This window comes from Heteronotia binoei, chromosome 4, assembly GCF_032191835.1.
Source record: "Heteronotia binoei isolate CCM8104 ecotype False Entrance Well chromosome 4, APGP_CSIRO_Hbin_v1, whole genome shotgun sequence".
Taxonomy (NCBI): Eukaryota; Metazoa; Chordata; class Lepidosauria; order Squamata; family Gekkonidae; genus Heteronotia; species Heteronotia binoei.
In genome coordinates, this window is record NC_083226.1 from 63,627,495 (window position 1) to 63,643,962 (window position 16,468).

Below are 16,468 nucleotides of genomic sequence, written 5' to 3' on the forward strand. Positions count from 1 at the left end.
GTGATGGTCATAAGAAACAGCACCTTAAGCATGAGGAACCAGAGTGATAACTCTTGCAGTGGTTCAAATGGAGGTCTGGTAAGTGCTTGAAGAACCACATGAAATCTCCAGGAAGAAGAACCAGGCAGGTATATTACCAGATCTGGTGACAGCGGAGACAGTTCCATGGTCAGATCATTATGCCCTGACAGCCCAGTTAGACCTGAAACTTCCCACCTGTTTAGGCGGTGAGCTGATTTATGTTAGCCTGCAAAGCCAAATGGACCCAGAGAGGTTTCAGGAGGCTCTGCAGGATCCGATGCCCCCTGGCAGGTCATTGAACGAATTAGTGGAGGACTGGTACTCCCAGTTCTCCACTCCCATTGATGACATTGCTCCCCGGCTCCCTCTTCATCATTGCAGCAAAGCTGCTCCTTGGTATACTGTGGAGCTGTGGAGGGTGAAACGGCAACTTAGATGGCTAGAGTGAGTGTGGCGATGTGCTTGTGACGAAGAGTCAAGAACCTTTTATAGAACATTTATGAAGGTCTATGAAGGGGCTATGAAGTCTGCTAAGAACGAGTTCTATGCAGCTTCCATAGAGTCTGCGAAGTCATGCCCAGCTCAACTTTTTCGAGTAATTTGGTCATTAACAGTCTTGCCATCAGGCAATCAAAATGGTAGAGAATTAGATATTGGCTCTGAGGCTTTTCCGACATATTTCGCAGATAAAATCCTGACTCTCCGCCAAGACCTACCTGCCACGATTGATACAGTATGCAAGCTGGAAGCCTCTTGGCCATCTTCTGGTCCTATATTGGACAGCTTCGGCGGGCTCTTACCAGAGGATGTGGACAGGATCCTGGCTGCAGTGAAGCCTACCACTTGTCCCCTGGATCCCTGACCATCTCGGTTGGTGAAAGCCAACCGTAATGGTATCAGGGACTCCCTGTGTGATATTGTCAACTTGTCCTTTTCAACAGGGACCTTCCCAGAGAAACTGAAGGAGGCAGTGGTTCATCTGCTTTTGAAAAAAAACATCATTAGACCCTGAGGTCTTGGCCAACTACTGCCCAATTTCAAATTTACCGTTTCTGGGTAAGGTAGTTGAGAAAGCAGTGGCAGAGCAGTTACAGTTTTTCCTGGATGAGACATCCGCCTTGGATCCATTCCAGTCCGGCTTTCACTCGGGCCATGGAACGGAGACTGTCCTAGTCACTCTCACAGATGACCTAAGACAGCACCTGGATCAAGGTGGGTCAGCGCTGCTGATACTTCTCGATTTGTCAACAGCATCTGACATGGTCGATTACGACCTTATGACCCACCGCCTCGCCGTCACCAGAGTTCGGAGGGTGACCTTACAATGGTTTTCCTCCTTTCTCCAGTGACGGGGACAAAGGGTGGTGCTTGGCGTGCAGACTTCCTTGCAGCATCCACTTATATGTGGAGTGCTGCAGGGAGCCATTCTCTCATCAATATTATTTAACATCTATATGCGCCGCCTTGCCCAGATTGCCCGAGGTTTTGGGATGGGTTGCCACCAGTACGCTGATGACACCCAGCTCTATCTGTTGATGAGTGGTTGGCCAGTCGCCGCCCCTGACCAGTTGTCTGAGGCATTGGGAGCCGTGGCTGGGTACTTACAACAGAGCCAGCTGAAACTGAATCCAGCTAAGACGGGGTGGGTATGGGCATCAAGCTCCCAGCTTTGGATGGTGCCACACTGATGCCAGCCCAACAGGTGAAGAGCTTAGGAGTGACCTTGGATGCCTCCCTTTCAATGGAGGCCCAGCTCACGATGATTGCCAGGTCTGCCTTTTGTTATCTTCAGCAGATCAGGCAGCTAACACCATATCTATCCCCCCAGGACCTGGCTACAATGATCCATGCAATGGTCACTTCCAGACTAGACTACTGTAACTCGCTCTGTGCTGGCTTACCCTTGAGACTGATCCGGAAACTGCAGCAGGTGCAGAATGCAGCGGCTCACCTGCTAACTGCACCACCTTTATGGGATGAGCATTCGGCCGGCACTCTGTGGTCTGCATTGGCTACCCATTGAGTACCGGATTCGCTTCAAGGTTTTAGTTCTAACGTTTAAAGCCTTATGCAGCCTGGGACCAACATACCCATGGGACCGTCTCCTTCCAAATATGCCCAGGAGGTCATTACGTTCGGCCTCCCAACATTTATTGGCCGTCCCAGGCCCAAGAGATGCCCGCTTCATCTCAACTAGGGCCAGGGCTTTTTCAGTCCTGGCCCCAACCTGATGGAATCAGTTCCCTATTGAGATCCGGGCCCTACCTGGCTTATTAGCAGGTGGTCTTTGTATTAAGAGAAGCGTGGAAGAGATCTACATAGGGCTGACGGAACCAGTCACTTGTTTGAATAGGGTGTGGGATAGGGACTACCCCTCTTGATCCAGGTGAGTCATGTTGAACCAATTGGCCTAGATGCTGGAGGTGCTTTCAAAGTACTCCTCTTAGAGAGAATGCTACGTTTCTCTCTAATAACTTCATTATCAAGCCAGCTTCCAGGATTGTGTGCTTGCCGGCAACTGATACAGACTCAGTAATATAACCTTGCCTGATGATGCGCCGAACCCAGGCATTGGATGTTGATGCAGTCAATTTCTGTCAGAAAAGAAGAAGTCTGCCCCCCCCCCCCACTGGCTGGGGCCTGGCATCAGGAACACTGTAGGTGTGAATTGTTGCCTATGTTGCCCAAGTTTTGGCCCTGGGTGGACTGAGACTTGAAGAAGGACTTTGGTTTGGCTCAAGTCAGTCTTCTATAATCAGTCTTCTATAATCTGTACAGAATCTAGAAAGAGTCTGGTAGTTACAAAAGGATTTCTGTCACCAGTTCTCTTTCTTGGAGGAAAAGGGTATAGCCTTTATGTTATTCTAATGTCAGGATGTCCTCCTCTCCTCAAATGAATACATGAATAAAACTGAATCACACTGACAAATATGAGCTACGAAAGTCTAAACTGGTAGGATCTTACTACACTAGCTCATTTCCATGTCAATACTACTGGCATTTACTCTTCTTGGAGAGATCGGAGTTATTTATTGTATGAAGGGTTCACTCCATCCCATGTTGTTATATATTGTACTACTACACAATCTGAGTTTCCAGATGTTCATCTGGCTATTTAATTGTATTGAATTTTTCCTTTTGGAAAGTCTGGAGTGTCATTCAGTAGTCAGTTGTATGTATGGTCCCCAGCAAGATGGGCATAAACTGAGAAATGAACCACGGTTCAAGCACGAACTGGGCTGGTTCATGGTTTGTTTCAAACTGGTTCATTTGTTCATGATATTCCAAAACCAAAAAACAAACCACATTTTTTCCATGGTGGTTCATTTTTGCAGTTCATTCTCCAGACACCCTGGCACTGATTCAATCAATTGATTCAATCAAACTAGGCAACACCGGGGATGAACTTGTGGAGAGCCCTAGAAACACCCAAAGCAGTTGTCCATAGCTTGATTAACAGCTCTAACCACAGGGCTCCCATTCTGATCTATATTATATACCAGTATAATACCACCCCGAATCAGCTGCTTTCACTTTGCAGCGTGAAGAGAGAAGAGTTAGTTCGCTTATTTAATGTACGGCTGACTTAAGGGAGGCTTTCAAGGGCTCCTTTTTCTGCATACAATTTTTTAAACACATCACCCAGCTGGGAAGGTTTTCCTTGCGGTGGGTTCAGGGACTGAACCTGAGCTTTCTTGGGGGTACACACTTTGGGGGGCTATACATCGGACATTCCAAATCCAGTATTTGCCAAATTTGGAGGAGGAGCCTGCTGAAGATTTCCTCTGAGTTTTATACCTCTAACTTGCACCTCCCAAACCAAATGAACTATGGACCAGTTCAGAAAATCAAATGAATCATGAACCAATACGAATCAGTTTGGGCAATCAAATGAACCATGAAGCAACAGGAACCGCCGTTTTCCTGGTTTGTGCCCATCCCTAGCTCGCAGTCTTCAACACATGACTTTAACAATGCTACAACATTGGGTCTTCTGTTCAAAAATATTATCTTTTTTTATAACTTTGCTTTATTACAACACTGCATTATATTCTGTGGACTATTATATATTCTATGTAGTATTATAATATTTTATGAGTTTTTCCTACAGGAAATGACTATTTATGTGCAACACCCATCATGGAAAATAACAATATGTATCATTCAGACAGTCCACATCGTACAAGATATCCATATTACAAAACCCAAACACAATCTTAAGGATGTAATCAGATATACACTTAATTGGCATCAAATCCTAGAAAATCTAGTGGGACTTGCTTCTTTATAAATACATGCAGGATCATGTGCACATATTTAGAAATAATTCCCACTGAAATTAGTAACATATACTGTAAAATAAAAATGTTTTAAAACTTAGACTTGTGGCCCTTTCTTACATGACCAGGGAAATATTGTTCACCACTTTGGGGTCAGGCACTTTTGGGGTCATTTTTCGCCAGGCCAGTTTTACCTGAGGATACTGGAGGGTTGTTTTTATTTTTTTGGCCATCCCCTGGGTGTGGAGCAGGTCACTGGGGATGTGTGGGGAGAAGTATTTGTTAATTTCCTGCATTGTGCAGGGGGTTATACTCAATAACCCTAGAAGTCCCTTCCAATTCTATGTTTCTATGCTATGAATTGCTTTTCTCTTATATGTTCCTTATACATTAAATGCAAATTTTGGAGTTACATTCAACAATTTAATGATCCAACATCCTTTTCCCTAGTGGTACATTTAGCTAGCAAGAGTTACTAATTATTCAAGCCTTTGAATTCGCTGGTTTACTGCATAATTTTTAAGGGTTTACTATCTATAGGAAGCCCAATGGAATTCCAAGTTGTGTTCTAAATAGCCACTCTTAAACTTTTGCTTAGCAAACAGTAAACACATAATCATATCCATATAGCTGGTAACATTCATTTAGGTTCTTGCAGCACCTGATACTTGCTCAATTATTCAATACAACCTTTTCTGTTCCCTTTATTAATAATAGATTGTCCCTGCTGTGGAAAAACTGATGCTTTGCAAAGCTGCTTTAGCATCAGATTGAGAACTGAGGAAATTTATTCATTCAAATTTAAATTAAAAACAAAATGGATCTGCCCTAAAAGAAAGAGAATGTTTTCCCTTAAAAGTGATAGATTCAAGTATTCAAAACCAGTATCTTCCATGTGTATAACTCACTATATACTGCCTTAAAGGTGATAGGTCAGGAACAACAAACACAAAAGGCTGAGGATACTCATGACCCCAGGTAACAAGCCACAACCTGTTTTTTTACTGTCCTTCCAGCCAGAGACCAAGGGACAGAATCTCTAGCTCTTCGGAGTGTCACTCAAGAAGTCAGCCCTGCAAGATGAGTTCCAGAAACAATTACGCTGGTAGTTTTAGTCAGTGAAGGTCAAAGAACTGGAGATAGATTGAAACCCTCAAACTGAAAGAACACCACAGGATATAACTAATATAGTTTATTAAAAGAGTGTGCAGGAACAATAAAAATATAAGAGCAGTGAACAGCAAGGAGAAAATTATAAAATGTAAACAGCTAATCTAAGATACTTATACAAGCTTTGATTCTCTAATCTGATGTTACTTGACAAGACTTAGACACAGAGTCCAGACAAAGTTTTAAAGTCTAAAGTCCCAGATCAGGTGTTTTGGCTGTACAAGGCCCAACCAGATGGTTTACAATGCATTATGAAGACTATCTTTTGTGACTGAAGTGGACTAAGCAGTACTTTTGAAAATAAAAGTTAGGATTCTAATGAAAGATTGGTGACTACACAAAAACACATTGTGAATCAGATGTATCCTATGTTTTAGCTAGATGATATGATAGAGGTTGACATGATAGAGGTTTACAAGATAATGCATGGAATGGAGAAAGTAGAGAAAGAAGTACTTTTCTCCCTTTCTCACAATACAAGAACTCGTGGGCATTCGATGAAATTGCTGAGCAGACAGGTTAAGACGGATAAAAGGAAGTACTTCTTCACCCAAAGGGTGATTAACATGTGGAATTCACTGCCACAGGAGGTGGTGGCGGCCACAAGTATAGCCACCTTCAAGAGGGGTTTAGATAAAAATATGGAGCACAGGTCCATCAGTGGCTATTAGCCACAGTGTATGGAGCACAGGTCCATCAGTGGCTATTAGCCACAGTGTATGTGTGTATATAACATTTTTTGCCACTGTGTGACACAGAGTGTTGGACTTGATGGGCCGTTGGCCTGATCCAACATGGCTTCTCTTATGTTCTTATGTTCTTATGTTCTAGATCCATTGGTAAACATTCCACTGACCAATAACAGCCACTAATACGGAGCAACTATAGTTTTCAAGAGCCGCAAAAACTGGGATGAAAGTGGACAGATCTTCACTTTTGCTCTCAGCAACTGCTGAAAACTCAAATTCATTTTTCATTTAATGAACCCATGAAGGAGACAAGGACTGCTGATGCTATGGACTATCTGTTGAGTGAATTGAGTGAATTCTTTTTGGGAAATATTCAAGTTGCCCCTGCATAAAGTTTGAACATATTCCCTTTGAATAGTAAGAAAAGGAATAGTAAGAGGAGAACTCCTACGCCTGCTTTTCCAGTGAGGCACTGTGGGCCACTGTCCCAGAGGGCTACTGATGGCTCAGAGCTAACATAAACAAGCTCCAGCAACTTTGTGAGAGCCTTAGGGACTACACAAATTAGCAATGGTAACTGGTCAGTTCATCAACTCTTTTCCCACACTTCTGCCAGTTTTCAGGAGGAAGTAATGGGTGAGCTAATATCCACTGTTTGTATTGCTGAGCTGAGTAACTCCTGCATAGCTGGCTTGTAGAACCACAGGGCCACTCAGTTTAGCTTATTCCATGGCCATTTTCACTTCCCAATCTGCTCCAGACTGCACTGATTTAGATGGTTGGAGTTTTAATTTTCTCTGCCAAACATTAAGCATTACCTGTCTAATGACAGAACAAAGTTTGAGTCCAGTAGCACCTTTAAGACCAGCAAGGTTTAATTCTGTTGTGCATGCACAGTTTATCAGATACCCGATGATGTGAGCTCCTGTTTAATTTAGTCTACAATGAAGTTGTAAAGCAGAATATGCTGAAGAAAACTAACAGAAAACTGAATCAATTACACCGGCATTTTCAAAATGGTTATTAAAAGATATCTAAGTAATTCTGGAGGTAAAAAATGTCCATTCTTAATATGATCTTGATATCTAATGGAGGATGATTTGTATTAGACAAAAAACAGGGTTCTGTTATTGTGGGTATGTTTGTCTGCAGTGAATCATAACAGGGATGTCCGTATAAAAGACATGTGGTTAGGTAACATAAAGAACCACAGTCTGATAAAGGACTGGAGGAGCAAAAGTGAAGAACTTTCATAGCCAGATCAGTACATAAGGTGCTGCCATATACCATATAAGACCAAAGGTTCATTAGCAGTAGCCTTTCCATAACCCAGTCCTCATATCAGATCTGCTGACTGGGACCGAACCAAAGAACATACAAATAAAAAGTGGGTTTGCTATCACTGAACCAGTTATTCTGCAAAAGAAGAAGAGAGCAATCCTACTACAGATTGAAGCACAAATAACAGCTGACGTGATTGAGGTGTAGCCTAATGTATCTTCTGACTTACTACAAATAATCTTGGTTCATAAGAACCCAGAGGAATAACCTGAAACTCGGTAAGTAACCAGAAGCATTCACAACACAAATCAATCAGAGTACTATTGTTTTTATCCCAACCTTCCTCAGTTTTATCCTCAGAACAACAATACTATGAGAGGAGGCCAGGCTCAGAAACAGTTAGTTTAATATTACCAAGTGGGGGTATGACAATTTCATACCACAGTTTGCGAATTCAGATGCCACAAAACAATGGTTTGCACTGAATCTGGAAAGAAGAGAATCACAGAAAATAAAATGTGAGTATGCAGGGTAAAGAGGAAGCCTGTGTATCTGAGGCTTTTTCAGGGCCGGATCGGGGGGGGGGGGGGGCAGAGGGAGGTGCTTGCCCCGGGTGCTGACAAAGGGGGGGGGTGCCAAATTGGGTATGTCCATTGTTTTCTATGGGACAATAAGACAGAATGGCCCATAAGGGGGAGTAATTTTTTAATTTTGCCCCCCCCCCCCCTCAACAAACATGTAGATCTTATTCTGGAAGATGATACAACAAGAAATCTCCAAAATTTTGGGCTACGATTTTAAGAAAATTGCAGAGACGTTTTTACTTGGATTACAATTAGAAAAATTTCCAAAAGAAGATAGGACTCTAATTTGGTACCTGTTATCAGCTGCTAGGACTTTATACGCGCAGCTTTGGAAGCAAGAAAAAATACCAGAGAAATGGGATTGGACCATGAAAGTTTTATCGTGGTGTGAAATGGACAAATTAACTAGAACACTAAGAGACTATGATTTAGAGATATTCAAAAGGGAGTGGAGAAAATTTAAAGGATATATGGAGAAAACTTGGAAAGTAAAGAAACATTGGACAATTTTTTAGTTGTAAGAATATATATATTGAACTTTGAGCAGTTAGAAGTGCCTTTAGTATTGGTTTGAATTTATAACCTCGGGGAAGTCAACATTGGAGGGAGGGGGGATGGAAATGTCATATGGATTAATGCGGAAAAAAAATTAAGAAATAGTTAAGTTTTGTAACCATATGCTACCAATAAATTGTTTAAACACAACAAACATGTAGATCTGGTCGTGGGCTTTTTCATAGACCACCAAGTAATGGTCTGACATTAAATTGTAACTGTATATACTCCACATTCAGCAACACACTATGTATCTCAGAATCAAATGATTAGATCAAATGTTCGAGATTAGCGTGTCCCTTACCTTAACCATATGCAAAATCAGGGTTTTTTTTTATATTTTATGTTCTTTGGTTACCAATATATTAGAGCAAACATTATTGGGTAACCAGAGGGGAAGTAATAATTTTGATTTCCAAACGCATTTAACCAGTGAAGCAGCAATTAACTCACAAACCACTTTATCCAGGAAATTTTTTAAAGCAATGTGACCTTTTGCTTTAAAAGTAGTTAAAAACAATACCAAATATCAAAAGGTCAAAGTAAAGATTACAGGATGAAATCTGTTTTTCCATGCAAACAGTTATAAAAATGTAATCTAACAGTGGCATACTTACATCTTCCTCTAGTGGCCTTTGATCCTCACCATCCCTAGTTGGACTGATGTCTTGTCTCATAACCCATATAGGTTCTTTGGGTTCATCAGGGGTATAAGGAGAACGAATGGTCCTGGTCTTCACTTCCTCAATAGCCTCTTTAATGTCTTTGATAGCCAGTGATATCGCATCCCTTTTTTCTTTGCTATATCGTTGCACTGATTCTCCTATATTAGCAGAAGACTTAGAGCCAACTGGAAGCTGACTGTTGCTTTCATGATGCACATTACTAGGAGCATTACTAGTGTCCACATTCTGCTCTGCTTCTGGCATGTCTTCAGCAGCTTTGTCTAGACTCTGAGAACTCATGCTCTGTTTGACTTCGGCCACAATTTGGTCAATATCTTCCTCTTGTTCATAACTGTCCATCCTTGGATAGGGCGCAAACTCTGCCTCCTTCTCAGGACTGTCAGACTCCCCATCAGATCGTTCATCATAATGATGGAGGCGGGCTCCCAAAGCTTCCTTTCGGTAGTTGTCAGCCTCCTCCCTCTCTTGTTCATATAGTCTAATACCATCCCTGACATCGAGGTCAGGAGTATCTCCTATCTCCTCATACACATGCTCTTGCAGCCCATAGTCAGCATAGGGTTCTGCATACTGCTCATCTTCCCCTCGATGGAAGATCCGATGGGTGTACACATAGCCTGAATATGCAGCATTCATGGCTTCCTCATGCTCAATGGAATGAAAGTGCAAGTGGTTGGGAAGAGTTCGATTATGAATAGTCTCAGTATGTTCTGCTTCAGCATTTTCTGTATACTCCTCTGCCTCAGGTCTGTATTGTACTGCATAGGCATTTTCATCCTCATTCTCTAGGACTCTGTCTCCTTCATAGCCATCTTCTGTTGTTGCTATGACATCTCCCTCAGCAGTATCAGTATGATTATGAAAACCACTTTCAGTACTTGCTGACCGTGCTAATGTGCCCTCTTCTTCCTGCCTAGAATGTCCTTCATGGTTGCCATTGGTGCATCTTGGATAATGAATGGCATACTGTTGCTGTTCCTCTTCCACCTCAGAGTGTTCCAGGTCCGCCTCCACAGACTCATTCACTTCCCTAGTTGCTAGTTCACCATTCACCTCTCCTTCAGGTGGTCCCTCAAAATGGTTCATGGCAGGTTCTAGAAGGTGCCTCACTTATTCTACTGACATTGTGTGTGTTGAAGCTGCAAAGAAATTACAAAACCAGTTATTACGTAGTCTTAAAAAGATTTTAAAACCCTGAAGAGACTAAATCCAGTATCAGAAAGTACTTCTACTTCACAGGAAACCAACAAATGATCTTTTTTTGTTATAAAACAGAAAATTGTCATACACTATAATCAGATTGCAGTGAGTCAGCTGATGAAGAAAGGGCCTAAGTCAAGTTAATGTATGATATAGGCAGAAAACACTGATGAGAATGAAGAAAAATCTCAGGATTCCTAATACTAGCTGATGTCACAATTGAATAGGCCAGGCTTTTTTTGAGCAGGAACGCAGTTCTGTCTGGCTTGGTGTCAGGAAGTGTTGCCTAATATGCAAATGAGTTCCTGCTGGGCTTTTTTCAAAAATAAATAAATAAATCCTGTGTGAAACAATAGTGACAACAAAAGGTGTGGCCTAATATGCAAATGAGTTCCTCTTGCGCCTTTTCTTTTAAAAAACCCTATGTGAAACAACTGTGACATTGGGGGTGTGGCTTAATATGCAAATGAGTTCCTGCTGGGCTTTTTCCTACAAAAAAGCCCTGGAACAGGCCAATAAGAGGGGACTGATACTCAGGGAGATCATGCAGGCAATATATGCAAACAAGATAACATTGAAGAAGAGAGCAAAACAATGCAAAAAAAAGAAGGCAGTATAGCAAAGGATACAACTAATGAGAAAGCAGCAGGAGGAAAAATCCCAGTGGGCTGATATGCCTGCCACCACTGGAACCAGCTCAGTTGAGGTGGGCTAGGCAAGAGGCCCACAGCTGCCATCACCATGCTCTGGTGCTCTGCCCATAAGGAGGGTGTGGCAGGACCATTCTGGCTTCTCCAGAAGGATCAGGTAGTAGGTGATGTGAAAGACCTCTCTCTACTTGACACCCTGGACAGCCACCGCCCATCTTAGCAGACAATATTGATCTTGATGGATGGTCTGACTTAGTATTAGGCAATTTCATGTATTCATATAACAAGGTATTACAAAAATAAAAATTAAACCATTGAAAGCCAAATGAAAAATATGCCCCTCCCCCAAATGCACGGATTGTCACTGCAATGAAAAAATTCTTCTTTAAAATGCTTCTATGAGTAAGGAAAATTGGGCATAATTGTCTGTCTCAAACTTCTTCTTATTTGAGCCAAGAAACAAACTCAGAAATATCAGGCAGCTCTGGAAAAAGGAACAGCAAAATAAATCAAAACTGCTTTTAGTAACCATGACTGGCTTTCTCCCTCTGACACTCCCACTGTAACCCATTTTGTTTCTGCTGAGAATAACTGAAGTCTTTGAAATGCAGTGTTATAAATAAAGAAAGCTGCTCCAGAATACTAACAGTACTCAAGGCACATACTCAAGAGTAATATGTAAATTGTAGTCTGTGGTTTATTGCAATTTAGAGAAAAGGAAAAGGATGCCTGTCAAGCAATAGCATTCATAACATGAAATGGCTCTAAATGGATGTGTGTAGGAATGAAGACTCTTGACACGTGTACTGAGGAAGTGAGGAAAGCTTGCTCTCTGCAAGTCCTGGTTTTATTTATACATCTCAGGCAGTTAATGAAACAGGAAGCAAGCATGAGGTTATGTCTTCATAGCCCCCAAGATTCGATACAGCCAGCAATTTATCAAGAATACATGTGTCAGCAAAAGGAAGCGAGAATGAGTGTAAGATGTCTGCGCCCTTTTAGCCTTTCAGACACAACGTGGACGGCTCGGGCTGATATGCCAAATGCGTGATCCACCCACACTTCTGTCTTCAGGCTTTGTGGGTCTGGAGGCTCAAGCGCATGAGCCCCACATTCCACTCTTTTCTTTTTTATATGGCTGCTTACAAAGGGCAGCAAAATAACAATTTGATCTTGACATTCCCTGGAAAGAATGAAATAACATTACAATGAGTTAATAAAAAAGGTGTACTAATAAAGATGGGGTAATAGATAAGCCACAGGTGGGAAACAAACAGTGATGGATTTATGCATTCACACTGGCACATCTTAGTATTTAATTTTTGTCTGTCCAGAAAAGATGCATGTATAGGAGGAGAAGGGTTATTCAGAGGCATACTTTTGGCTAGGCAGGTCAGCCTTCCACTACAGAGCTGTTTAAGTCTCCATCATGCGGCTGGGTATGCAGGCTAGCGTGAGAGGGCCCACCATGTCTTTTGAGGCTAGCTACCCCCTCTAGCGTGAGAGGGCCCACCAGGTCTCTTTTGAAACTAGGCTACCCTCTTTATACCATAGCACCCTGGTATCAGTTCTCCGCCTTCCTGCACTGTACAATTCCTGGAGAGTGTAGGCCAAATTGCATGATGTGCTCTCATTTAGGTTTCAAACAACCAGGGTTAAAACACAGTTGAGACAAGAGGGGGATGGGAATGTCAATTACCAAAAAGTAAGCTCTTCATGCATGAGGGAAAGCTATGTGTCTTGATATTGAAAATTTTTTATCAATAAACATTACTAGCTATGATGCAAGAATACAAAAACTCATCTCAATCTTTTAAAACACATAAGTGACATGTTATAAACTGAATCAATTCATGTGCCTTTATGGCAAGCAACATATTATAGCCTAGGTGATCAAGATACACACATTCAGACATAGGTGAGAGCATGGCCAGAAATGGGCAGTCCATACTGGCTTATTATTACAATATAAAAACCATTTCACTGTTTATTTCTTGTTCCCCTCCTCCCTTAGTCTAACAAAAGGTCTTCTTTCTTGAGTTCATGGAGAGTTTGCGTGCTTTATGCATGAGAATCTTTTCACAGGAAAAAGTGTTTCTATTGCAGCCAAAAGGAATTCTTTTTATTTGGAAGTACGACTTGGAAGTGGCCATGGGGCTGCTTATTGGGATCTTGCTGGGGCCTCTAGCCTTTTGCTAGGCAGAGGAATTTCCCTGGAAATAAGTGGCCTCCATAACTCAGTTTGGATGGGGTTTTGGGGGAGGCCTTCCTTCCAACATCAATGAGGCATGTCCAGGCAATTTCAAGACCCCTGGGTAGATATGGAAGAGCCTGGAAAACACACGTGAAGAAACAAACAAACAAAATAACAATAATAGATTTTTTTTTCTTTTCTTTTAAAGCTTTTCTTGGCTGTCCACAAATTGCCATAACTAATTTACCACACTTGTTTTGGACTGGATACTTTCTTCTCCTCACATTAAGTTTTAGTTTGACAATGCCTCTGCCTTTCCAATGTTAAAGGGCAAATTTTATACACCATACATTATGCAGAATACAAATTCACAATATAAACCTATGCATCACTTCTCAAGATTCAGTCTAGTGTACATCCATATAAAAAGCATCCACCTAGAGATTCCTGAGAGGCTTTTTACTTTGTTGCAACAGATATGAATTAAAAAAAAAAAGAAAACATGAAATTGTGCACAAGATTGGCGCTCCAAAGAGAGATTACCAGTTAGAATTACCTCCGGATTATAAAAATGGTCACAAAAAGGAAAGAAAAACTTTTGCTATAGCTTTGGAACATATGAAATTATCAAAAATAAGAAAAAACTTTAAAAACAAACAAAATAAAACTGAGGCCTCAATAAAACAATGCTAGCTTTAATATACATGTATACGAGGGATCAGACCCAAAATGATTAGAGAACTGGATCAGAGAATTTAAACCACTGGAAATCAGTGGGTTGATCAAGTCCCACTGAACCCCCTTTTTCTCTGTGCCAGCTCATCCAAAATTTGTTCTGTGGGTCTCAAATAGGTGTGAGAGTGGGTTTCAACAAACTAACAACAAAATCCTAAAAGCAAATAATAATTAATCCTTAAACAAACAATTCTTAACAGACACACCAGCAATTCTTAAAACCATCATAATGAACATGCATTTAAACCTGACTTGCAGGCCCAGATTTCCTGTGCAGGATATTGAAAGAAAAGATGAGCAAACTTAATAACACAATGAAAAAATCCTAGAAATCAAATTATGGTTAATACCTGGTCAACAACACAAAACAATTTTTAAATCTATTTATAATAAGCATGCAATATATATACAAACTTAGGAGAAAACCTAGTAGGGAGCTTGCACAGCCAAGGAGATGTGTATGGCAGTGCAAAGTTATGATTCAAAACTGATGCATAAAGCAGGGTGCTAAAACATGCACCTTGATGAAGAAGGCTGAAATAATGGAGAGGCTGAAACTTAAAACAAGCAAATGGAAATGTGTCCTCTAGTAGCAAGGACTGTAGACTGGATTGAAACACAACATCAAGCAGAACTGGAGTCCTACCATGATAAGAACATGAAATATAGAAAGGATTTTCTAAACAAAACACTCAGAAAAGGTCAAACTCTAACAAGATACTATAGAGGCATAAAATAAAATAGATAAGCATGTAGATGCCTCTTTCCACAGGTAAGAGGTTTACCAAATAGCTAAATAGGAAGATTGATATGTACAGTTCATAGATGGAACATAAATGACATTAAGAGAGCAAATGAAGATATACATTTGAGGAATGCAGAACATTATTAAAGTCTAGATTTCTAATGAAGACCAAGAGTTTTCAGGAATTCTGCCTAGTAAATTACCAACAGATCTAGAAAAAATATTGTTGGAACTCAGTCCTAAAATGGCTGACTGACTCCATCTTAGTAATAGTAATGTTGTTTCTGCAATGTCATGCTGAGTCATGCTGCATCATGATCCAGCTGTTACCTGTTACTGAGGTAAGGTGGGATGACCTCACCTGTAATTAGGCTTTGTGCTGACTCACAGAGCTGATGCAACCTTCTGGTAAGATTGCATGATTGGTACGTGTACTTAGGGAAGCTCAGTGAGCCTGCTCTGTCTGCCTGTAAGGATTGTGGGTACTGTGAGGCTCTCAGTCTGGGTGGCAGCGATCACTGCTGGTATTGGATCCTAGGCTACTGTGCTTGGATCGTGCTGTGTATACTTACTGCTGTATACTGTTATCTACTGAAGTGTGTACTGATTACTGTGTATGACCTTGGCCTGGCAACGACTCTGAATATTGGATACTTTCCTGGTAAATATATCTACCATTGAATACAGCTGTTTCTCTTGTCTATTAATTCCTGTGTTTTGCCTGTCCCTCTCCTTCAGCTCTTCTGCTGCGTGCAAAATACTCTAACATTGGTTATGGGCCCAGAGCTCCCAGTGCTCCCAGTGTTTCTAGAGGTGCTGCTGTTCTGAAGACAGAGGAGGCAACACAGTGTTTTGGAAGAGACGGGGGCAGACTGCCAAGTTGCCCAGGTGTCCAGTGATAAGTAGCAGAGATGGAAGCTGCAAATGTTGTTTCCTTCTCTGGGCTCAGCATTACTAAGCTGAATGGGACTAACTATGCTACGTGGTCCCAGAAGGTCAGTCTGTTATTAAAGCACCAAGAGCTGTGGGAGGTGGTGGCTGCTCCTATCAGTAGCCCGGAGGGTGAAGAGGAGGCTGCTGAGGAGGCAGAGGAAGCTGCTGAAGACAGAAAAGCTGCAGACCTTTTGCGTAAAAAGGATGTTAAGGCTTTGTCTTTAATAGGTCTTTCTCTAGACGACTCCCAGCTGGTGCATATAGCAGGACTGGAGAAGGCTCATGACTGCTGGAATGCTTTGAAGGAAATTTACGTCCGAGGAACTGTCGGTTCTCAGATTCGTTTGGTGAGGAAGCTTCTGCATACCAGGCTGGCAGCTAATGCAGATATGTTATCTCATATAGAGTCTATGCGTAGGATGTTTCTAGAGCTAAGAGAGCATAACCAAATGTTTTCTGAATCACAGGAGGTGTGCATACTTTTAAGTTCTTTAGATGCATCATATGACGCTGTGATAACGAGCCTGGAGGGTTTGCCTGAGACAGGGTTGACCATGAACGTCGTAACTGGACGGCTTCTTGATGAATATGGCAAGAGACAGTCCAATTCCTCTCTGCGTGTGGAGAAAAAGCCTGTCTGTAAGCCAGAGAGGGGCAGTGGATTTACTGTTAAGGAGGATCCTGACTGTCAAACAGGTAATGTAATGGCTGTAAGGAAGAAATGTTTCCGGTGTGGCTCATCTAG

General features: G+C 41.6%; 1 protein-coding gene across 2 annotated transcripts in view; it reads right to left on the reverse strand.

The window, feature by feature from the left end:
• Window positions 1–16,468, reverse strand: part of APBA1 (amyloid beta precursor protein binding family A member 1) — a 123,842-nt gene that overhangs the window by 49,129 nt on the left and 58,245 nt on the right. For both annotated transcript variants that reach the window (XM_060237440.1, XM_060237439.1), the window contains exon 2: window positions 9,198–10,405. In XM_060237440.1, the coding sequence (XP_060093423.1) occupies window positions 9,198–10,352 (1,155 nt within the window). In that variant the 5' untranslated portion in view covers window positions 10,353–10,405. The remainder of the gene's footprint in view (window positions 1–9,197; window positions 10,406–16,468) is intronic.